This window comes from Elephas maximus, chromosome 22 (assembly GCF_024166365.1).
Source record: "Elephas maximus indicus isolate mEleMax1 chromosome 22, mEleMax1 primary haplotype, whole genome shotgun sequence".
In the NCBI taxonomy this organism is placed as follows: domain Eukaryota; kingdom Metazoa; phylum Chordata; class Mammalia; order Proboscidea; family Elephantidae; genus Elephas; species Elephas maximus.
Window position 1 is genome coordinate 81,168,547 of NC_064840.1, and position 25,847 is coordinate 81,194,393.

The following is a 25,847-nucleotide window of genomic DNA, read 5'->3' on the forward strand; positions in this document are numbered from 1 at the left end:
TGTAGACAGAACTGCAAGTGTGCAGAGATCTGAGTGTGCAGATAGAACAGTGACTGTGCAGATAGAACTGTGAGTGTGCAGAGCTGCGAGTGTGCAGACAGAACTGAGTGTGCAGATAGAACGGTGAGTGTGCAGACAACTGTGAGTGTGCAGACACAACTGCGAGTGTGCAGAGCTGTAAGTGTGCAGATAGAACGGTGAGTGTGCAGAGCTGCGAGTTTGCAGATAGAACGGTGAGTGTGCAGATAGAACGGTGAGTGTGCAGATAGAACGGTGAGTGTGCAGACAGGGGTTTTAAGGCTGTGACCTTCCCAGCGCAGACTGCCAGCCCTATCTTCCGAGGCACCTCTGAGTGAGTCTGAACCAGCAACGTTCTGGTTCGTAGTCGAGTGCTTAACCCATTGCACAACCCAGGCACCTAATCATGCAAAATTCCTGAAACTATGATTTAGAACTTTAAAACAGAACATCAGAATTCCTGAAGTCTGCATGAATGTGCATAAAATAAAGCATAACCCATGACTGCGTTACCAGTTCGAAGCCTACAGCGACATCCTATGAAGTAAGCTAAAAGGCAGCCCGTGCTTAATCTGCCTGAGTTTGAAAACCAGAAATTTAAGCATTGCAGCCTGACAGCTGATGTTTAGAAGTGTGTCTATTGGTTTATGAATGATTCATGCTTTAAATATGCATTTATAGTCTTATTTTCAAAATCCATTTAGCAGTTAATGATTCAAGAAGTAGAGAACGTGCATTAAGTGGTCTTTATTAATACTTTACATTCAGTATTTTCTTCATTATCAGTTCTTCAGTTAATTGTACAAGTATGATCAGTTATTTCATATTTGCTATAGAACTTTAAACGTAAAATAAATACAAAATACATCTGTGGTTTAACAAACACTCAATGAAGCGTTTTTTCTGAGGTATTCCCTTCGATCTGGTTTTACCCCAGACCTGTCTTTTCACTTCTCCCAGAAAAGTCTATTAAACCACAAAACAGTTCTGGAACCAGTGAACATGAGTTTCAATCACGTTAGACAAATTTTTTGATTTCATCATACAATACCAATACAAAGGCTCCACCCATGCCTCTCAGTACATTGGACCAGGCACCTTTGAAGAAAGCTTTGGGTCCTTCATCTTTCGCGATCTTCCTCCAGCAGTCAATTGTCCCCGTGTACATAATGTCAGCTGTGGAAACAAACGTTGGTAAGGGCTCCGCGATGGGGCGGGGGATCTTCCTCTGAAAGATGTCTGTACGCAATGTTACCAGTTTTAAAACTCAGGTCACTTGGGCCTCAAAGCCCCGGCTCAATGCAACATTCAGCCAGATGTCCCCTTCCTTGTTTAACTGGTAGGCGGGGGTCTCTAGACTTATCTATTCCTTTGTCTCAAAAACGAGGGGTAATTAATTAACTCACGGAACTGTGAACTGTAAAAGTGGAAGGGGGAGGTGTGGAGTGGGGGTACTGGGCTGTGTGGTCCCCTTTTTATGGAGGTGAAAACTGAGGTCTGGTGTTAGATGACGCTGCCCAAGATTACAGTTAAAAGAGGTACAACTCATAGGTCGGACTGTATAAAACTGTCAACATTTGGCTATTTTTTACTTAAAAAAATGGCAATTTCATGTTTCAACCTAGACAAGCCAAAACTTTTTCTGTCACAACAGATTGCTGATTCCCCCACCAGCTAAAATGCCCTAACCCACTACTATTAGATGAGTGAAGCAAGAATTACTTTTAAATAAACTAGGTAATTATTTCAGTTCTCTTCCCTTGTTTCTGGCTGTAAAGGAAGAGGGCCTAAAGGCCTCTATAATGCCAGACACATAGTTATGGTCACCTCTAACTGTCTCTTTTTTAATGTTTTTATTATCTCTTTAATAAAAACACCACTCAACTGTCAGTCTGTCATACTGTGGTGGCTTGCATGTTGCTGTGATGCTGGAGGCCATGACACCAGTATTTCAAATACCAGTAGGGTCAACCATAGCGGACAGGTTTCAGCAGAGCTTTCAGACTAAGACAGATTAGCAAGAAGGACCTGGCAGTCTACTTCTAAAACAACCGGCCAGTGAAAATTTCATGAAAAGCAGCAGCACATTATCTGACATAGTGCTGGAAGATAAGCCCCTCAGGTTTGAAGGCACTCAAAAGATGCCTGGGGAAGAGCTGCCTCCTCAATGTAGCGTGGACCTTAATGACGTGGATGGAGTCAAGCTTTCAGGACCTTCATTTACTGATGTGGCACAACTAAAAATGAGAAGCAACAGCTGCAAATATCCATTAGTAATCAGAACATGGAATGTACTAAGCATGAGTCTAGGAAAATTGGAAGTTGTCAAAAATGAAAAGCTTGAAGAATGGTATCCTAGGCATTAGTGAGCTGAAATGGACTGGTACTGGCCATTTTGAATCAGACGATCACATAGTCTACTATGCCAGGAATAACAAATTGAAGAGGAATGGCATTGTGTATTCATTGTCAAAAATAACATTTCAAGATCTATCCTGAAGTACAACACTGTCAGTGATAGGATAATATCCATACACCTACAAGGAAGACTAGTTACTACAACTATTATTCAAATAAATGCACCAACCCATAATGCCAAAGATGAAGACACTGAAGATTTTTACCAAGTTTTGCAGTCTGAGATTGATCGAACATGCAATCTGGATGCACTGATAATTACTGGTGATTGGAATGCGAAAGTTGGAAACAAGAAGGATCGGTAGTTGGAAAATACGGCCTTGGTGATAGAAATGATGCTGACGATCACATGATATAATTTCGCAAGACCAATGACCTGTTCATTGGAAATACTTTTTCTCAACAACTTAAACAGTGACTCTACAGGTGGACCTCGCCAGATGGAATACGCAGGAATCAAATCAACTACATCCGTGGAAAGAGACAATGGAGAAGCTCATATCGTCAGTCAGAACAAGGCCTGGGGCTGACTGCAGAACAGATTATCAATTGCTTGTATGCAAGTTCAAGTTGAAGCTAAAGAAAATTAAAGCAAGTACACAAGAGCCAAAGTATGACCTTAGGTATATCCCCCCTGACTTTAGAGACCATCTCAAAAATGGACGGGATGCATTGAACACTAATGACCAAAGACCAAGAAGAGCTGTGGGATAACATCAAGGATATCATATGTGAAGAAGAAAAAGGTCATTAAAAAGACAGGAAAAAAAGAAAAGACCAAAATGGGTGTCTGGAGAGACTCTGAAACTTGCTCTTCAATGAAGAGTAGCTAAAGCAAAAGGAAAAAATGATGAAGTAAAGGAGCTGAACAGAAGACTTCAAAGGGCAGCTTGAGAAGACAAAGTAAAGTATTATAATGAAATGTGCAAAGACCTGGAGATAGAAAACCAACAGGGAAGAACATGTTCATCATTTCTCAAGCTGAAAGAACTGAAGAAAAAATTCAAGCCTTGAGTTGTAATAATGAAGGATTCTATGGGCAAAATATTGAACGATGCAAGAAGTATCAAAAGAAGATGGATGGAATGCAAAGAGTTACTGTACCAAAAAGAATTGGTTGATGTTCAACTATTTCAGGAGGAAGCATATGATCAAGAACCAATGGGACTGAAGGAATAAGTCCAAATTGCACTGGGTATTGGTGAAAAACAAGGCTCCATGAATTGATGGAATACCAACTAAGATGTTTCAACAAACAGACGCCAACTCTGGCAGCACCTACCCGTCTATGCCAAGAAATCTAGAAGACAGCTACTTGGCTAAGTGACTGGAAGAAATCCATATACACGCCTAATCCAAAGAAAGGTGATCCAATGGAATTTGGAAATTATCTAACAATATCATTAACATCACATGCAAGTAAAATTATGCTGAAGATAATTCAAAAACAGTTGCAGCAGTACATCAACAAGGAACTATCAGAAATTCAAGCCAGATTCAGAAGAGGATGTAGAACAAGGGATATCATTGCTGATGTCAGACGGATTTTGGCGAAAAGCAGAGAATAACAGAAAGATGTTTACCTGTGTTTTACTGACTATGCAAAAGCATTCAATTGTGCGGATAATAAATTATGGACAACATTGTAAAGAATGGGAATTTCAGAAGAGTTAATTGTGCTCATGAGGAACCTGAACATAGACCAAGAGGCAGTCTTTCGAACAGAGCAAGGGGATACTGCATGGTTTAAAATTAGGGTTAGGGCTAGGGTTAGAGGACTTCCTGAGAAAGACCAAAGACCACAGCCTTCAGTAAGGATTACAACTCAACATAAATAAAACAGAAATCCTCACAACTGGACCAAAAAGCAACATCATGGTAAATGGAGAAAATACTGAAGTTGTCAAGGGTTTCATTTTACTTGAATCCACAGTCAACCTGCATGGAAGCAGCAGTCAAGAAATCAAACATGTATTACATCCAGCAGATCTGCTGCAAAAAAACCACTGTTAAGTGTTAAAAAGCAAATGTCACTTTGAGGACTAAGGAAGCACATGGCCCAAGCCATGCTATTTTCAACCATCTCATGTGCATGTGAAAGCTGAACAATGAATAAGGAAGACCAAAGAAGAATTGATGCCTTTGAATTATGGTGTTGGCAGAGAATATTGAATATACCACGTACTGCCAGAAAAAGGAACAAATCTGTCTTGGAAGAGGTACAGCCAGAATGCTTCTTAGAAGTGAGGATGGCAAGACATTGTCTCACATACTTCGGACATGTTACCAGGAGGGATCAGTCCCTGGGAAAGGACACCATGCTTGGTAAAATAGAGGATCATCGAAAAAGAGGAAGATCCTCAAGGTGATGGAATGAGAGTGGCTGCAACGAATGGCTCAAGCATGGCAATGATCGTGAAGATGCAGTAGGACCGGACAGTGTTTTGTTCTGTTCTACATGGGATTGCTGTTAGTTGGAACCAATTCAATGGCACCTAAGGACAACAACAACAACAAAAAAGATTTCTCTAAAGGAATAGTTATGAATGGCAAAAATTAAAAAAAAAAAAAAAAAGCCCGTTGCCACTGAGTCAATTCCGACTCATAGTGACCCTATAGGACAGATCAGAGCTGCCCCATAGGGTTTCCAAGGCTGTAATCTTTACGGAAACAGACTGCCACATCTTTCTCCTACAGAGCAACTGGTGGGTTCGTGCCCACAACCTTTAAGTTAGCAGCTGAGTGCTTAGCCACTGTGCCACCAGGGCTCCTTGTTGTGAATGTTGTTTTTATTGTTAGGTGCTGCCGAGTTGGTTCCGACTGATAGAGACCCAATGCACAACAGAAGAAAACATTGCCTGGTCCTGCGTTATCCTCACAATCATTTCTACGCTTGAGCCCATCGTTGCAGCCACTGTATCAATCCATCTTGTTGAGGGTTTTCCTCTCTTTTACTGACCCTCTACTTTACCAAGCATGACGTCCCTCTCCAGGGACTGGTCCCTCCTGATAACATGTCCAAAGCACATTGAGATGAAGTCTTGCCATTCTCACTTCCAAGAAGCATTCAGGCTGTACTTCCTCCTAGACAGATTTGGTTGTTTTGGTAGTGCATGTTATATTCAACACTCTTTGCCAACACACACCATAATTCAAAGAAGTCAATTCTTCTCCGGTCTTCCTTAATCATTGTCCAGATTTCACAAGTATATGAGGTGATTGAAAACACCATGGCTTGGGTCAGTGGCACCTTTTCCTCAAAGTGACTGTTTGGGGGAATTAATTATCTCTCTCATCCCTCAGCCCTTCTTATCAAATAATGTTAACAATTAGTTTAGGATACTGAAGACTGAAAGGAGCAGTGACAGTGTTCTCTTCAGAGAAAACCGAGGAAGATTGAGGTCAGGAGGCCAAGGCTTACCCCCCTTCCGGCCAGACTGCATCATCATCCTCCGGCGAACAGTGTCAAAGGGGTAGGACACCAGCCCCGCGACGGCGGTCACGCTCTGTGCGATCATCCAGCTCACAAAGATGTGCACGTTCTTCGGGTCAGGCAGCATCCCTGTGGGTAGAGCCAAGAAGCCAAACGACTGTGAAGTGATTCCTCATACCAGCTGTGCAATAAGCAGGTGGGGCTTCAGAAGAGGCCACTGCACCTCCAAGCCCATGCCCAGCCCTTCCGGAAGAACCCGCCCCTTGTAGGGATGCCTCACAAAGAGTGACGTAGCCAACCAGAGCTGGCAGCTGCCCCTCTGGATGCAGGGATGGGAGAGCTCTGTGCAGTATCCAGGGTGTGTGGACGCTGTTCCAAGGTTAAACTCTGAGAACTGATACAGCTGTGTCAAGAGGGAGTTAGGCTCCCCCGTCCTCCTCTGTGGATAACTCAAGCCCAGAGTTTAATTCAGTAAAGAGAGGAGGAAGAGAACCCATTGGTTCTTTATTTATCTACACCATATCACTTCCTCATTCAGAAGCTTCAGTTTAGCCCAGGGACCAGGAAAAAACAAGGTAAATACGAAGTCCTTTGTGAGTTATGAATCTCTTAAGATACTCTCTCCACACACCCTCCTCCTCCCTGCCCCCTCTGGCCCCCCTCTCACCCTTGGCAGTATCATAGACTCCGAAGTAGGCAGCCCTGTAAATAATGATGCCTTGGACAGAGACGTTGAATCCCTGGTAGAGACCCCTCAGGCCATCAGACTTGAAGATCTTGGCGAGGCAGTTGCCCAGACCAGTGAACTCACGCTGGGCAGGACCCTTGCCCACGTCGGCAGCCAACCTGGTCCTAGCAAAGTCCAGCGGGTAGACAAAGCAGAGGGAGGTGGCTCCAGCTGCTCCACCGGAAGCAAGGTTACCAGCAAAGTAGCGCCAGAACTGCTTGTGCCGGTCCACGCCCCCCAGGAAGATCTGCTTGTACTTGTCCTTGAAGGCGAAGTTGAGAGCTTGGGTGGGGAAGTAACGGATCACATTGGCCAGGTTACCCCTCCAGAAGGAGAGAACGCCCTGCTCCCTGGGGATTCTCACCACGCAATCAATGATCCCTTTGTACTGCTTCTCAGCAGTGATCTGTTTGCTGGCATGCTGGACCTATGGGGGGGGGGCAGGCGGGGCAGGGGGAAGGGCAGGGGGACAGACGAGGCAGGGGGAGGACGGGGGACAGGAGAAAAAGAAGGTTTGTATTTACTTGAGAAAAAAATGTATGGGGCAACCAAATGGATACTGAGGAAATGTAAATAAATGTCAGCTACTTGGACAACAAGCCAATGTTGCTCAATTATCAGGACATCTGAGGAAGAAGGCTGTGTTCCAAATAAACTGAAAAGGTGATTTAATTGTGTAAAGACAGTCATTTATTTATTGCATTCTTCCCTAGGTGCCAGATCCATGCTACGGTCTTACTGGAAATAGGGAGTTCTGGTGGCACAGTGGTTAAGAGCTCGGCTGCTGACCAAAAGGTCAGCAGTTCACATCCACCAGCCTCTCCTTGGAAACTCCAAGGGGCAATTCTACTCTATCTTATAGGGTCGCTGTGAGTCAGAATCGAATCGATGGCAGCGGGTTTAGGTTGGTTTATTGCAGATGGAAATGAAAGGGTCCCTGCCACAAAGGGCTCCTGATCAGACGTGAGGGGCAGGAGAAAACAATCCTTCATGCCATGTAGTCTCACTGGAGAAAAGGACCTCTGAGTAGCAAACCCTCCAAAAGAGGAAGGAGAATACATTTGCTGGTCATTAAACCAAAAAACCAAACCCACTGCCGTCGAGTCGATTCCGACTCATAGCAACCCTATAGGACAGAGTAGAACTGCCCCATAGTTTCCAAGGAGCACCTGGTGGATTTGAACTGCCAGCCTCTTGGTTAGCAGCTGTAGCACTTAACCACTACGCCACCAGGGTTTCCATGCTGGTCATTAGAGCCCAAAATTACTCAAACATTACCCAGCTAACTAATTACTGAGGAGTTTGTTAACAATTTGTTGGGGTTTTGTTGTTGATAATTTCGGTTTAAGGTTAACGGCATGGAAAGGGTCAGTCTTATTTGACTCCCAGATTGGCGCATTCCTGCCTGAGAGGCCTTTCCCTATTGGGTAAAATTGGGTAGGCAGAGAAAACTGGGTGAATGGGATGATGGTTATAAAGCACACAGAGAGTCCTTTGTGAGTTATGAATCTCTTAAGATACTCACTGCACGAAGGGGAGAACAGATTTGAGGAGAGGACGGGTAAGGCTTATAATGAAAACTGTTCCTAATTCCTCAAAGCCTCAGCTTCTTTATTTGTAAAACCGGGAAAACAATGCCTGTCTGCCCTAAATAAACTGAAAAGTTGATTAATTGTGTAAAAACAATCATTTATTTATTGCATTTTCTCTATATGCTAGATCTATATTACAAGGTTATTGGAAGATAGAAACAGGGATTATATAAAGATAAATGAAATAAATACATATGCCAGCACAGTGCCTGGCACACAGCAAGCGAACTCGTAATAAAGAGCAATTACTTTGATGGTTTTAATTTATTGTTAAAGGTGGGAGTAGATAAGGCAGTGAAAAGGACTGAAAATTAAAACGCAAGGCCGGTCTAGGAGGCCTAAGTGGTGTGCCAGAGCTGTCACAGGCGCAGGTCTGGCTCGCGGTAAAGCGACTCCGGGCAGGTCTCCATATATAGACACCCGAACGCGGGGCGCCACCCGACACCAGGAATCTGCCACTGACGCTGGACCTGCCTCCACGCAGAGGGCACCTTCCCCTTCTCGCGGGCCGCGCGCCCGAGCCTAGGGCCTAGCGGAGATTGCCGCGGCGCCCGCCCCCGCGCCTCCGGCTCGCTGCGCCTGGGTCCCGCCCGCGTCCCGCTCGCTGCGCCCGCGTCCCTCTCGCTGCGCCCGCGCCCCAGGGCTCGCGCTCCTCACCTGCAGCAGCAGTTTCACCCTCTCGATCGGGGCGACCGCGGTCTTGGAGACGGCAGCGGCGACACCACCTGCCAGGAAGTCCTTGAGGAAGCTCAAAGCCTGATCACTCATGGTGACCGCCGGGCGGCTGTGCCTTCAGGGAGCCGCGCTCTCGCTGTCGCCTACGCCCCGGCCAGGCGCTGCCACCCCGTCTCCGTCCCTGCGCGACGCGAAGGGGCCGTTCGCCTGGCCCGCAGCCCCCCTTATATCCCCCACCCGGCCTCTCGCGAGAGGAGGAGGGACCCCGGGCAGGGCGCGCAGTGCGCATTGGCTGGGCAGGTGGCTGGACACCCCTGTCCGTCCCCTCCTCTGCAGAGGGCATTGGGGGCGAAGGCGCTTCCGGGGGGCAGGGTGGGCTGGGGGCTGTGCCTTTAGCTTGGGACGTTTAAAGGGCAAATTAATGTTATCTGTCCCGAGAGCAGAGGGAACACCGTGTCACGGCTGCATGCGGGCCGTTGTATTTATAGCACAAGAAGGCTTAGGCTGGGGCCGGCCTGGGGACAGACACGGGACCCTAGGCCTCATGCCGGATTGCCTGTAACCTCGGGCCTGCACGCGACCCACCCCTGGCCAAGGGGTTTCGGGCTATTTTTTCTCCTTCCATTTAACGCCGTCTCGCACCAGGGCTCACTGTCCGGATTTGGGCTTCCTCAGGGACGAGCGCTCACTTACTCCAATAAATTAAGATCCTTCTGTGTCAATACCAGCTTCACCTGATGCTGTGACTGCCTCTTGTAATCTGGCAACCTGCTTCTCCCCGCTTAACTCAATCGTGCAATCATTCATTCTGTTACCAAATATTAATATTTATGTGCTTGTCCTCAGTACAGGGGCCACTAGATGAATACTTGTTTTAGCAGCGTGTGTGCGTGTGCGTGTGTGTGTGTGTGTGTGTGTGTGTGACTGCTTTTCTGTTAGGTCAGCCCGTCACACTCTGACAGGCAGTCGGATGATTCCAAGATCAGGGGCCCGAGAAAACTCTTTTGAACGGCCTTCACCGCGTCATGTGCCACTTTGCTCTCGATGGAATCTCGGTAAATATTCTGGGCAGATGTTCTCAGTCAGCTGGCCGCTTCTTGAGGGTCTGTGCTGTTAGCCTTCCCATCTCAGTAGCAGGGTGACAGAAATGTTAAGGAAGAGAAGGTCGAATCCTTGACTGTTTTGCCTCTTTTTATAGGCACCTGGAGTTGGGGAAACATGATGTTAAAATTGACTGCAATTGATTTTCAACTTCAAACTCTACCCTATTCAGTCCTCCTCCCAAGCTTGTTGACATTCATTTGTACATTTGTCAAAGTGTATTCATGTTTTTGTTACAAGGGTTTTTTTTTTTTTTTTTTTTTGATGTTCGGTGAATAGATGCAGCATGCGTCCTGTTAGGTGTTTATCCAGCCACAGCAGTGTGTTACCCTGAGTCTGGAGACTTGGTCAGAGCACAGGTCACTAGTCACGTGCCAGGGCCACAAGTGGTACGCGTTTATCAGAGGCCGGGGCAGTCTGAAGGTCAAAACCCAAGTAAGCAGTACAGAAGCTAAGAGAGTGCAAAGTTGCCACAGGTCAGCAGGCAGAAGGTCAAGAATTCAGGATAGACAAACAGAAGCATTATTTCTTCAGGGATATGGAGCCCTTCAGCAATGTTGATGGACTGTGGTTTCCGACGGACCCTCTTCCAACGCTAGTGTTAAAGAAAGCACTTTCTAGTTCTTTGTGCCATTTTATGCAGCCATTCAATAAACACTTCTTGAGCATTTATTGTGTGCCAGGAACAAAGTTTGGCCCTGTAGATTCAAAATGTAAGACATGGCTCAATCCCAAGGACGTTACAGTTCAGCAGATGGAACCAACATGTCACTTGTTCAGCTTTATTTACTGCAGCTTTTCATGAATCAACATAGTCCACGTATCAGTCATTTTTTTATGGTAATAGGGTACTGTGCTGCGTCCCGCTAATACAAAGCAGTTGCTTAGACGATTTTGCTTTTAATTGTTTATTAGGGTTGTTTCTTATCATTATTATTAAAAATAATGTTGCTATATAAACACTTTTTGCATGGACTTTATTTTCTGCTTTCATAATTCCCAAAATGGAATTGATAGGCAAAAGGTTTTGAAGTTTTCTAATTCCTGCCACGTACTGACAAATTGCCCTTCAGAAATACAGAGCCGGTCAGCAATGTTGATAGATTCTCACTTCCCTCGGACTCTCTTCCAGTGCTAACGTTAAGGGAAAAAAGTACTTTTTAGTTATTTGTGCCATTTTTTGAGTTCTAATTCACTTCTTTAATTGCTATGAAATTGTACATTCTCCATGTGATTCCATTTAATTTGGCAGGATTTTCCTTTGTGTAAACTTTTAATCTTTCTTGACCACTTACCTACATATACAATTCTTTATATATTTTTGGCAACAAGTACACGTCAAGTATATTCCAGTTTATTGCATTCCTTTTGATATTTATTTCATTCCGTTGTTTAAATATGTATAGGGTCATATTATCACACTATACTTCACATTTTGAGGTACATGTATCTCTCATACATGCATTAGTCCACTTTCCCTAATATATTAGCCTGTTTTCTTCCACTTCTTTTGGTAGTTATTCTTTAAATGTCTACACTACATTATACATTGTAAGGAGCTATGGATCCAACTTAATTTTTCTCCATACCATTCTCCAGGTATTCACCACTAATTCTTAGGTAGATATTGTCTTCTCTCCATTATCTGTCTGATATTACCAATTTATAGTTGATCATATATTAAGTTATTATAGTAGCTTTAGTTTATGAAATCACCATTCTATGATTTATTTGATCATCATTCTTTAAAAACAAAAAAACTAACACGTGATTCTACCATTTAAAAATTAAAAAGTTGTGTCTGCTTATTTGTCTGGATTTATTATCAAATTTTTAAATTGTATAATTGAACAATTGTCATATTATTTAAAAATATTTTTTCTTTATTTAAAATATATTTTAAATAAGTACTGAACTATTGATTTAAAATAATGATTTATTATACACAATTAAATAACTGCAATTATTCAAACACCACTAGGAGATTTTCAACAGACATTTAAATCAAATAAAAGATTAACTTAGTAACTGGAAGTATTATCACCCTGGTTACTCTTAATTTTACCAATCAGAACCCTGCTATTGCTTAACTGGGAAGTGTCCTATTTCTCCTTGGCTTCTCTCCAGTTATCCTGTCACGCAGGGAGCTGCAGCTGGAAATCCTCCATGAGAGTTTTCCCATGGAAACCCATACACTGTCCTCTCCCTCCATGGACTTTCTCAGAAAAGAGAGGCCTCAGACGCCCTGAGGAGCACGAGCTGCCTGTGATCACAAGACCCAGGTTTCACTTACAAGGCAGAGGAGAGAATGGGGCTTGGCAGAACACGTGTCTGCCCGCCAGTCCCAGCCCTCGGTGGCTTCCCGCCAGTGTGACAGCGGACAGGGCAGCTGTGGGGTAAGACAGAAAACTCTGCCTTCAGATGTGGCTGGTCTCCTGGGACTGGGGTAGGGGTATGCAGAAATGAGGATGGGGTATCGAGCTAGTGTTCCCAATGTTTGGTAGAAACTTTTAAAGAATTATTCTCTTTTACCAAATTGAGAGAGAAAAGGAGCTGCTAAAGAATAATAGGCACTAGAAACAAAGAAAAACACTTAAGGATTTGCCGACAGTGTTGATAGTGTAATGCCTGAGGACATGCGTACGTCTAAAACCACCAGGAACCAGAGCACGCTCTTACCATTTGTACACGCTAAATTTCAGCTTCTGCCAAGAGAAATAAATACCGAAATTTTATTTTTTGCTTATTTAAAAACAGAAAACCTGTTGCCATGGAGTCAATTCTGACTCATAGTGACTCTGTAGGACAGAGTAGAACTGCCCCATAGGATTTCCAAGGAGTGGCTGGTGAATTTGAACTGCTGACCTTTTGGTTAGCAGCCGAGCTCCTAACCACTGCACCATCAGGGCTCCTTTTTGCTTGTATAAGACCGCATATTGGATTGCTGAATTTCAGTCAAGCCCATTCACATTGATACATTGCTTCAAAAGGACAAAACAAAGCAAATGGAATATTTCTCCAAAACTCTCGCTCAGGGTAGCTTAATTAATTAGAGCAATACCTAAATGAAAAAATTCTTTATAATTAAGTGCCTTTACAGTAAACTCCTCATGAAAGTGCAGACGAGCATACCACGGACACCTTCAGAAAGTGAAAATTCATGCAAAACACTCCAATTATCAGCTATTTACTGAATGCCAATCGAAAGTATGAACCGTGAAATACGTAGTGTGTTTTTAACCCAATTGTTCATTCTATAGCCTTATTACTCTTTAGTGAACACCTTTCTTGATTTCTACTTTTCTCCTACTCTTCACCCTCAAAATAGAAATGATATGAACTGTTTACACCCAATTCATTTGTTCATTTTTTTCCTTTTCGTCCTTCACCCCGCATTATTGAATGCCTGCTGTAGACACCAGAGCCTGTGTGGTAAGGAGGGTAAGATTCCTGCCTTGGGGAAGCTCACACGCCAGGGATGGGCATCGCTGTGTTTCCAGCTATGCAGTTATAATGCGGTGTGACCAGGGTCCAAGCAGGGGCTCTGGCGCACTTCCACCTGCATGGCTTTTCATATGTTATGTTAGTCAGAACTTGTATTTTTAACATTTTTATGAATGCTTATGAAACAAAAAGTTTTGTTAGAAATATTTTAGGCATTATTGTTTAAAGGGGGCAATTTCTGGGGGGCAAAGGTTCCTCTCCCCGAAGGCACCCTGAAAGAATCAGCCCGGGCTAGCCCAGTAGTTGCTGGAGGCAGAGAACCCCGGGGGGCCCTCCAGCCACTCCAGCTTTCCCCAGCTAACATAGGCCAGCCTCTCTTCCTAAAAACTGACCCAAACTTCCCCTCTCCCTCTCCCAATCTTAGTACCCTCTTCTGACTTTATCCTAGACTCCCACTAGCATATCCTACATTTTGTGGCAAAATCAAGCTTGTTATTATGCACATGTAATAGTGCCTTCCTGCCATAACCACCCACCTCCCATGCTGACACCTTCCAGAATGATTCCCTGACATGCAGCGTCTGTTATTAAAGCCGTCTCTCACCTGGAGTTGACTTAACTGACCTGCATCTGTGCCACCCTCAAGATCACTGGTATGTTTGAGTCCACTGCTATGGCCAGTGTGTCAATGCATCTCACTGAGGGTTTTTCTTACTTTGCTAACCCTCTACTTCATCAAATACAGTGTTGTATGATAGCCATTTTTAAGGATGTACAAGATTTGAATTGCTGTATCTTCTTGGTGAATTTAACTTTTTATTATTAAGTTGAAGGAGCCCTGGTGGTGCAGTGGTTAAGTGCTTGGCTGCTAATTCAAAGGTTGGCAGTTTGAACCCACCAGACTCTCCACTGGATAAAATCTGCTTCTGTAAAGATTTATGGCCTTGGAAACCATATGGGCCATTCTGCCCTGTCCTACAGGGTCGCTGTGAGTCAGAATCAACTCGATGGCAATGGGTTATCATTAAGTTGTGGTCGTCTTTATCTGTAGCAATACTTTTTTGCCTTAAAGTCTTTTTCACCCAATACTGTATTCATAGAGCTGTACCTGCTTTATTTTGGTTTGTATTTGCCTAGTTTATCTTTTTCTATGCTTCTACTTTCAACCATTTTGTGTGTTTTTATGTAGGTCTCCTGTAAATCTCTATAATATTTTCTTTTTTTATTCTAACTTGGCACTCTTATTCTTTTAACTGGTGTGACTTCTGATGCTTTTTAGACTTTTTTATTTTGAAATAATTACAGATTCACAAGAAGCTGCAAAGAAATGGGTATACATCCTTGAAAATATTTCTGCCATCTTCTTTTATGCTTTCTATTCATCCTCCTTCTGCGGGTCTGGAAGTCGCCATTTGTCTTTCTCATTTCCCGTCATCCTCCTATGTCATTGCCCGTCATCCTCCTATGTTATTTCCCGTCATCCTCCAATGTCAACAACTATATGTGTTTCTAAGTGATGTATTAATGTGCTGAAAGCATCACAATTGTTATTAATCATTACAGTTGGTTACTATTTTTACTACTTTGCTGGGTTCTGAGGATGCCAAATATCACTTCTTGTTTTTTTAGGCACTGAGTGTACCTCAAGACTGTGATGTCAATGTGCAGCAGAAAGCATTAGATTCAAATTAATAAAGAATTAGCACAGCTTTCAAGTATGCTCAGTGTACCACGGAGAAGCTCTGCTCCGGACGATTGCTGGAATTTCATAACATTATTTAATGTGGCCACTAGAGGGAGACCACATATAGCCATTCTCAAAATAGTATCCCAGCCTTTTATTTTTGTTAAAGGCTTGTCAGTAGTACACAAATTAAATGAAAAAAAAGAAAAAATCCCCTACTTTTAAGAAGACATAAAAGTGCAGCCTTGAAATAGTGGACAAAAAGAATTAAGTCAAAGCAGACATTGCCAGATGGGATAAGAAAGCAAGACCCAAGGATATGTTGCCTACAGAAATGCACTTTAAATATAAAGACATAAACCCATAAAAAAAATAAATAAGCAGGTTAAAAACAAAAAGATAGACAAATATATGACAGAAAGAATATTACCAGAGATAAAGAAGTCCATTCATAATGCCAAAGGGGTAAAGTCGCCAAGAGGACATAACGTCTAAATACTGTATTCTGTTTATGGATCTAAAATCAGCTTCAAAATATGCAAAACAAAAACTGAAATAACTGCAAGGAGAAATTTCAATCTCTCTCTCTTAGTAACGGATAGAAACAAGTACACAGAAAACCAGGAAGGAAGTAGAAGACTTGAACAGGTCTGTCGACCAATTTGACCCTGATTGCCACTTATAGAACACTCCACCCAACAATAGCAGAACACACATTCTTTTCAAAGAGTATTTACCAAGGTAGACTGTATTCTAGGAAATTTATAGCACTAAATACCTGTATCCTGGTTCCCTGGGTGGCACAAACAGTTAAGTGCTCAATTGCTAGCTGAAAAGTTGGTGGTTTGAACCCACCCAGGGATGCCTTGAAGACAGACCTGGTGATCTGCTTCCTAAAGGTCACACCTTGAAAGCCCACTGGAGCAGTTCTACTCTGCACACATGGGGTTGTCATGAATCAGAATCGACTTGATGGCTACTAATGACAACAAACGCCTCTATTAGGAAACAGGAAAGGTCTCAAATCAGTGCTATAAGGTTCCATCTTAAAATGCAACAATAAGGAAACAAGCACCCAATTTAAACATGGGCAAAAGATCAGAACAGGCACCTCACCAAAGATATATAAATGGTAAACAAGCATATGAAAGATGCTCAGCATCATGTCATTCCAAAAAAAAAGTCACCATCGGGTCAATTCTGACTCATAGTGACCCTGTAGGACAGAGTAGGACTACCTCATAGGGTTTCCAAGGAGTGGCTGGTGGATTCGAACTGCCCACCTTTTGGTTAGCAGCCATAGCACTTAACCACTACTCATTGGTGAGTGAATAAACCGCAAAACATCCCTATAATGGAACACTATTCAGCCATTAAAAAGAGATATCAAGCCACAAAAAAAAGATATTAAGGAACCTTAAAGGTACTGTATATTGTCAAGTGAAAGAAGCCAGTTTGAAAAGGCTACATACTCTATGATTCTAATTATATGAAATTCTGGAAAAGGCAAAGATATAGAAAGTAAGAAGGATCAGAGGTTGCCAAGGGTTCAGGAGGAGACGTGAGTGGGATGAATTGGTAAAACACAGGGGATCTTTATGGCAGTGAAATTATTCTGTATCATATTGTGCGATACAGATGGATGCATACTATTTTGCCTTTGTCAAAACCTACAGAACACAACACAAAAAGTGAGCCCTAATGTACACCAGTGTTGACACAGTGGCTGCAACAATGGTCTCAAGCATAACAATGATCATGAGGGTGGCACAGGACTGGGCAGTGTTTCATTCTGTTGTGCTTAGGATGGCTATGAGTTGGAACCTGCTGGAAGGCACCTAACAACGGTGTAAACTGTGGACTTTAGTTAATAAGAATGCATCAATATTGGTTCATCAATTGTAACAAATGTAACTAATGCAAGATGTTAATAATAAGGTAAGGTATGTGCAGGGAAGAGCGGGTGTATTGAAACTTTATGTACTATCTGTAATCTAAAATTATGCTTAAAAATCTACTAATTAAAATAAAACTGACCATACCAAATGTTGACAAGGCTATAGAGTAACTGGAAATTAATACACTGCTCTGATAGTATAACCATTATGGAAACCAGTTTGGAAGTTTCTTAAAAAGTTAAACACACACCTACCATTCAATCTAGCCACCCCATTCCTAGGTATTAACCCAAGAGAATTGAAAACATATTCATACAAATACTTGCATATGAATATTGATAGCAACTTTGTTTATAGACTAAATGGGAAACAACTCAAATGTGAATATTTAAACAAGGTGAATATTTTTAAACAAATTGTAGTAGATCCATAAAACGAACTACTACTCAACAATAACTCTAGATACATGCTGACCACATTGATAAATCTCTAAGTAATCATGTCGAGTGAAAGAAGCCAGACAAAAAAAGTGTACAGACTGTATATAAAAGTCTAGAAAATTCAAACTGATCTAATCTAAACCAATTGTGACAGAAAGTCATAGGAGGGGGGAAGGGAGAGCAGAAAACGATGGGGGCAGGGATTACCAAGGGATGTGAGGAAACTTTTGAGGTGGCATGTTCACTATCTTGATTGTGGTGATGGTTTCACGGGTACGTACATATGTCACAACTTGTCAAATTGTACAACATCAATTACACATCAACAAAGCTGTTAAAATCATAGGTGGTGGTGGTGTTGTTAGGTGTCGTCAAGTCAGTTCTGACTCATAGCGATGCTACCTATGTACCACAGAAGGAAACACTGCCTGGTCTTGCGTCATGCTCACAACCATTGCTATGCTTTAGCGCATTGCTGCAGCCACTGTGTCAATCCATCTCCTTGGAGGTCTTCCTCTTTTTTGCTGACCCTGTACTTTATCAAGCATGATGATCTTCTCCAGGGATTGATTCTTCCTGATAACATGCCCAAAGTATGTGAGATGCAGTCTTGCCATCCTGGCTTCTAGGAGCATTCTGGTTGTGCTTATTCCAAGACAGATTTATTCGTTCTTTTGGCACTCCATGGTATATTTAATATTCATCGCCAACACCACAGTTCAAAGGCGTCAATTCTTCTTCTTCCTTATTCATTGTCCAGCTTTCACATGCATATGATGCGGTTGAAAATACCATGGCTGGGGTCAGGTGCACCTTAGTCTTCAAGGTGACATACTTGCTTTTCAATAGTTTAAAGGTGTCCTTTGCAGCAGATTTGCCCAATGCAATGTGTCTTTTGATTTCTTGACTGCTGCTTCCATGGTTGTTGAGTGTGGATCCATGTAAAATGAAATCCTTGACAACTTCAATCTTTTCTCTGTTTATCGTGAAGTTGCTTATTGGCCCGGTTCTGAGGATTTTTTTCTTTATGTTGAGGTGTAATCCATACTAAAGGCTGTGGTCTTTGATCTCCGTTAGTAAGTACTTCAAGACCTCTTTCAGCAAGCAAGGTTTTGTCATCTGCGTAACGCAGGTTGTTAATGAAACTTCCTCCAATCCTGATACCCCATTCTTCATACAATCCAACTTCTCAGGTCATATGTTCAGCATACAGATTGAATAGGTATGGTGAAAGGATACAACCCTGACGCACACCTTTCCTGACTTTAAACCGCATAGTATCCCCTTGTTCTGTTTGAACAACTGCCTCTTGATCTATATACAGGCTCCTCATGAGCACAATTAAGTGTTCTGGAATTCCCATTCTTTGCAGTGTTATCCATAATTTGTTATGATCCACACAGTTGACTGCCTTTGCACAGTCAATAGGACACAAGTAAACATCCTTTTGGTTTTCTCTGCTCTCAGCCAGGATCCATCTGACATCAGCAATGATACCCCTGGTTCCACGTCTTCTTCTGAAACCAGCCTGAATTTCCGGCAGCTCCCTGTTGATATACAGCTGCAGCCATTTTTGAATGATCTTCAGCAAAATTTTACTTGTGTGTGATATTAATGATATTGTTCGATAATTTCTGCATTCAGTTGGATCACCTTTCATGGGAATAGGCATAAATATGAATCTCTTCCAGTCAGTTGGCCAGGAAACTGTCTTCCATATTTCTTGGCATAGACGAGTGAGCACCTCCAGCGATGCATCTGTTTGTTGAAACATCTCAATTGATATTCCATCAATCCCTGGAGCCTTGTTTTTCACCAATGCCTTCAGAGCAGCTTGGACTTCTTCCTTCAGTACCATCTGTTCCTGATCATATGCCACCTCTTGAAATGGTTGAACATCGACTAATTCTTTTTGGTATAATGACTCTGTGTATTCCTTCCATCTTCTTTTGATGTTTCCTGCATCCTTTAATATTTTCCATCCTACTAGCCACCAATTCTACTAAGATAAAAACAAAACAAACTGTACATTTAACTTGAGTATCATAAAAACCGTCATAAGGAAATGCGTGGTAACTGGAATGGCTTGGTAAAGAGATCGTTTAACAATTGTGTTAAACCTTCTTCGAGAGGCTGGACACAGGGTGCGTAATGAGTCCTCGGCACTTAATTTCAGTGAGCGGCGAACAGCAAGGACCGCAGGGGGAAGCGTTTCTGAAGCAGCGCCTGTGCGTAATTCGCGGTCAACCTTGGCTATTGACGGGATTTACCAGGGCTGCGGAGCGGTTGGTCTAATACACAGAGAATGGAGCTACCTTCAGACAGCTTGCAATCGGCCTTCCCTTCCCCCACCAGGCCTATTTCAGGGGTTCATAACACCCTGATATCTCCAAGCTGAAAGGTCCCCCACCCAGGCCACTGGCCCCGCACCGCAGGGGCGCGACAAGGTCCCCGCGCGGGCGAGCCAGGCTCCCGTCTGTTCCCGGGGCGTCTCGGGCGGGAACCTCGGGTCCTGAGGGCGGCAGCCCGTTGGGGTGCAGTGGAAGTGGGTCTCCCCGCTCATCTCCTCTTTTCTGCCTCTACAGGACTCTTTCCCAAGTGCAGCGGGAGGGGGTGCTGGCGCCTGTCCCGTTGCCAGTGGCAACCTGCACCCCTCGGCGAGCTGAGCCCAGGACCCCAGCCCAGCACCTTGAAGCTCCCCCGGGAGCAGTAGAGGGGACTCCAGGGGGACCGCAGCCTAGGATGGGGGCTGCGGGGACGCGACGAGGGTCTGAACTGACCGGATGGAGGCGAGAAGAGGCGGGAAGGAAAGCGGCTGCGATCCCGGTGCTGGGGTTTTCAGCACCCCCTTCATAACCACCACGCCCCAGGCTGCCGGGCAGCGGACACCCCGAAGGCAGGACGCCCGGGCTTTCCGCGGGGTCTCTTTAGCCCCTAGATGAGCGTCTGGATCGGCCTGGAACGTGGGCTTCGGGAGCAGGCACGCCCCTCTTGCGCCCGCAGGTCGGTGCGACCCTCCCGCCCGGATGGCGACCCTCCCGCCCGGATGGCGACCCCCCCGCCCGGATGGCGACCCTCCCGCCCGGATGGCGACCCCCCCGCCCGGATGGCAACCTCCGTCCGCCGCCCTCCCGCGCCCGCAGACCCGCGGGGACCCCCGAAACGGCTCCGGGTGCGAGGCGTTCCAGGGCGGCGGGAACCCAGGCCCCGATCCCCGCCGCCGCCGTCGGGGGGAGACGGTGCCCCGGGAGCCCCGCAGCCGCCCGTGCCCAGCCGGGAGGAGCGGCCCCCAGGTGGGTGGGCGCGCGGGGGTCGCGAGGCTGCGCCTAAGGGCGCGGGGCTGGGGGACAGGCCGGAGTTCCTGGAGCCCCGGAGAGGGGAGCGGGGATTGTCTTGCTTCGGTGGGCTGCGGAGAACAAGCATCTCAGACTGGGGGAATCCAGCTCCCGCTCCACCCGCCAGTGCGTTCCCAGAGGTTCGGTGTTAGACTTGGTTCTGAGTCTCATACCCTAAGGAGTCCGATCTCTCCACAGCTTACTTGGAGCCCCCTTTCTGCTGAACACGGTGCCAAGAAAGGCCTTTACGTCTGTTACCACATTTAATCCTTTCAGCCAAATTGTGAGGTAGGCGGTATCACCTGTTTGGAGAGTAACTTGGTCATGGCTAGTAAAAGGCCCCCGCCTTTGTGACCTCTCTCTGCCCCGGGCAAACCTGTGAGGCAGCTCCGATGTGTTCTGGTCTCGGCTTCCACAAGCGCTGAGTTTACAAGGACCCCACGCCCCACCTTTCACACCTCGGACAGAGCACCTGGATTCGCCGGGCTCTGAATGTTCTGGGCCTGCAAGCCACCCAGACAGGCAGGACTGCAGGGAGCCCAGAGAAGGCGGTGTGTCACCACTGTCCCCGAGCTCAATCGCTTTCTCATAGGCCTCTGCTTCGCCCATGTATTTATTCCTACTTTTTCCTGCATGTATATACCATAAATAATGTACAATTATATTTTAAAATTATACATAAATGATATCATACTGTGTATATTTTTTTTTTCACTGAACTTCAGTTTTAAGATTTATCCACGCTGACATAGGTACACAGATCTGGCTCAGCCATTTCAGCTGCTGGGTAGCTTTCCATTACTTGAAGGAACTGAGGTTTATTTAACCACTTTTCTGCGGAGGGGAGGTTATTCTTTCTACAATTAGAGACACTGCTACACTGAGCAGCCTTCCGCCTGTCTTCTTGGGCACACTTGCCAGACTTTCTTCAGGATGGACACCTCAAGTAAAACTGTTGACACTCAGGTGTTGTGGATTGAATTGTGTCCCCCACAGTGTGTGTTATAAACCCTAATTCCTGTAAATTGGGTGTAACCCCATCTGGGAATAGGGGTTTCTTTGTCTGGTTAATGAGGCCACGTCAGTATAGGGTGTGTCTTAAACCAGTCACTTTTGAGATTTAAAAGGAGCAGATTAGGTGCAGAAGCAAGCAAGGACCAACAGGGACAGACTGATGCCAAGCAGAGATCACCAGGTACCTGAGGAACAAAAGCTGACAAAAGACAGAGCCCTTCCCCAGAGCTGACAGAGAGAGAAAGCCTTTCCCTAGAGCTGGGGCCTTAATTCAGATTTCTAGTCTCCTAACTGAGAAAATTAATTTCTGTTTGTCAAAATCACCCACCTGTGGTCTTTCTGTTATGGCAGCACTAGATAACTAAGACATCAAGCTTGTGTGTTTAACTTTATGAAGTATTGATAAATACCTCTCCAAAATGGTTGTGCCAATTTATCTACCTGCAAAGTAAACAAATTTCTGCTTTTCTTATATACTTGCCTGTACCTGGGGTTATCAATCTCACTAGTTTTTGTCAATTTAATGGTTCTAAAATGGTGTTGTGCTTTTTAACTATGTGTTGACATGTCTGTCTTCTCCACTAGGCAGTAGTTCTTTGAAGCTGGAGTGTTTGTCTTACTGATCTTTTGCTAGGTAACACATAGTTAGCATGCCATTTGAATTACAATTTTGAACCAACTTGAAGACAAGAAATTCCTGTTAATTTCCTTTTCCTGGATGTTTTGGAAGGGAAGGAGTGGCCCTCTTCTGGACCTTTGAAGCATTTTGTGTGTGTTTCCTTGTGTTAGAACTACCAACACCGAGTTTAGCACTCCAATTATAATATGAGCCTCTGGAAGACTAGTCATTTTGACACAATAGTTCACTGTGTCTAATGCATACATAATAGGTACTCCAAAAAATATGCTGAAAAATTTGCCCAAGTTCATATATATCCTGTGTGCAACTTTTTAAAAAAAATCGTATTTGTGTTTTCAGTGAAGGTTCACACAGAAATTCAGGCTCCCACTTAACAGTATCTACACAAATTGTTCAGTGACATTAGTTACATTCATCCTAATGTGTAAACAGTCTCAGTATTTCCATTCTGGTTGTTCTGTTTTCATTAATCTAGTTTCCCTGTCCCCTTACATTTTAACCTTTGTTTTTTTTAAGTAATTGTTGACCATTTGGTCTGAAATAGGTGATTTTTTAAAGGAGCTCAGTACTCAACAGGTGATAGTCTTCATTTCGTGAGCCAATCTGTTACATAGCTATAAGGTGACCTCAGGGTCTAGTTTAGGTTCAAGGTTTAAAGAGTATCTCAGGGCAGTAATCTTGGGGAGCCCCCCAGTCTCAACTGGTCCAGTAAATCTTTTTTTTTTTTTTTTTTAGGAGTTTGAGGTTCTGTTCCACATTTTTACATTTTTCTCCATTCTCTCAGGGTCCATCTATTGCAGTCCTGATCAGAATGGTCAGTAGTGGCAGCTGGGTACCATCTACTTACTCTGGTCTCAGTCTCTGCAACTCTTGACAAAAAGAAAAACAAACAAAAGCAGCAAAATGACCAAACCCATGATTTATGTGAAAACTTTATAAAGTAGAGGAGTGTCTGATTTCTCTCTCTTTCTTCGAGGTTGAAAAGGAAGATTTTCCTGTCAGTCCTAAAAAGGTTTGACTTGCATTTGAAGAAGAAATATTTTGAAAATTTCCTGAAAAGGTGCAACCTTATAAAGAGTCCAAGTGGCCATTGATTATTTGGATTTCCTGAGAAACTTCCAGAATCACAGTGAAGAGGTAATTGTGCACAAAATCCTCTCCAAGCCTGAGCACAGGCTGTACTGACCCTCCACATTGTTACTGGTGTTCTTCCAGCCCACGAAGTCCTACTGCGCCCCTTGGTAAACTTTCACGGACACTCAGGTCCTCGGGTTCCCCATTTTTGTGGTGACTCTGCTGTGTCTTCCCAGAGACTTTGCATTGATGGACAAGGGGCAGCCTGGCCCAAGATGGTACATGGGAAGTTGGCTTTGAGAACAAAAATACTACAGGAAGGAAACTATTCCATGTTGTTATTAAAATTATTAGTATTATTATTAGAATTACTTTCATGTGAGAACCAGTCTGCCTTCTCTGGCTGAGGTGGTTACCATAGCCTACGGGAGGATATAGAAGTGCTCATTTGACTCCATCTCACATACTTTGCACATGTTATCAGGAGGGACCAGTCCCTGGAGAAGGACATCATGGTTGGTAAAGTAGAGGGTCAGTGAAAAAGAAGAAGACCCTCAATGAGATGGACTGACACAGTGGCTGCAACAATGGGCTCGAGCATAGCAACGATTGTGAGGATGGCGGAGGACTGGGCAGTGTTTCCGTCTGTTGTACAGAGTCGCTGGGAGTCAGAACCGACTTGATGGCATCTAAAAACAACTACTGATTTGGCAGGACTCGCTCCCCTCTGAACAACTCCTTCATGTTCCCCAGTGCCACACTTTATTTTTATCCTTGGCCTTCTGCAGCACTTGACCTTTTGCCTGGATACAGCAGTGGACTGCGAAGCTCAAACCCACAGGCTTCCCTGTCCTACACCACGCAGAGGATGCATGTCTCAGTCTGTACCTTCCCTGGAAGATCAGCTGTCCAGAGTGGCCTTTTAGAATAAAGTAAAACTGCTTATATTCACACAAAAATCGCTGGAAACCTTGCTTTGCCCATGTAAATTATATATATTTTCTTTTTACATGTCTTACACACTCTGCCAGAAGAGAATGGTATAATCTTAACATTTATGAAAATGTTTTTAAAATGTGGATAAGGATTTTTTGTACCAAAATGTTTATCTCATTCTTTTTAGAATAAGAAAAACTTGGAAATAACCTTCAAAAATAGAAAACTAGTTATATAAATTATGGAACAGCCAAGCAATGAGATACTGTGCAGCCATTAAAAAGTGAATACCAAGAATTTTTAATGAAATGAGAAAATACTAATCATGGAATATTAAGTCCAATGCTACATAACATTTAAATACAGCCTGACCGTGGCTACGTCTGTGCCTGTCTCATTTGGCTCGCTGTAACAGCCATGTAAATGGGTTCCCTTAACCAGGTGTGCCCCCCTTCAATCCATTTTCTATATTGAAGCTAGAGAGACCTCCCTAAATTCCAATCCAATCTTGTCCATCCACTCTTAACACTCTCCAGTGGCTCCCACTGCCCTCTGAATAAAGGTCAGGCTCATTAACATGGATTCCAGGGTCCTTTGTAACCCTGCTTCTGTGAGCCTCTCTAGCACCCGGTCTCTGAGTGTTTTCTCTGCCACTGAAGGACCATGCTTGTATTGCCTGGAGTCCCTGAGTGGTGCAAATGGATAATGAGCTCTGCTGATAATCGAAAGTTTGCAAGTTTGAGTCCACTCAGAGGTTTCTTGGAAGAAAGGCCTGGCAATCTACTTCCGAAACAGCCATTGAAAACCCTGTGGAGCACAGTTCTACTCTGATACACGTAGGGTCGTCTCTATGAGTCCACCTTGGTGTCAGCTAGTTTCGTATTGCCTAGACTTCTGCCTGTGTTCTTTCTGACTAGAACACTCTTGCTTTCTTTTTGCTTTGATGTCTTCCCATCGTTCAGATCTCAGGTTAGCTGTCTTTTCCTCCAGAAAGCCTTCCCTCATTCACATGTCTGCTCCTTCTCTGTGCTTCCATTGCTCTCAGTATGTCCCCTTATTGTAAAATTTATTGCCCTTTAATGTCATTGCTGATTTCCTTACCCACGAAGGAGTCCTGACAGTGCAGTGGTTAAGAGCTCTTGCTGCTAACCAAACGGTCAGCAGTTCAAATCCACCAGCTGCTCCTTGGAAACCCTGTGGGGCAGTTCTACTCTGTCCTGTAGGGTCACTATCAGTCAGAATTGACTCGACGGCAGTGGGTTTGGTTTGGGTTTTGGTTACCCGTGAGAGTTGTGTCTATGTTTGTAGTGTTTATTATTTTGCTCCCAGCGGATAGTACCACAGGATAGGGACTCAATAACTGTTGAAAAGTAAATAATGAACATATCTGACAGATAAACAGCAACTGGTTAACAAAA

General features: G+C 44.1%; 1 protein-coding gene across 1 annotated transcript; it reads right to left on the bottom strand.

Moving 5' to 3' along the window:
* Positions 1 to 739: 739 nt before the first annotated feature.
* Positions 740 to 9,085, bottom strand: SLC25A4 (solute carrier family 25 member 4). The gene is made up of 4 exons (XM_049866265.1): positions 8,846 to 9,085; positions 6,537 to 7,023; positions 5,858 to 5,998; positions 740 to 1,194 (listed from the first exon to the last, which is right to left on the bottom strand). Exons 1-4 carry the CDS (start codon positions 8,954 to 8,956, stop codon positions 1,037 to 1,039), a joined length of 897 nt encoding a protein of 298 aa, XP_049722222.1. The 5' UTR covers positions 8,957 to 9,085; the 3' UTR covers positions 740 to 1,036.
* Positions 9,086 to 25,847: the final 16,762 nt, after the last annotated feature.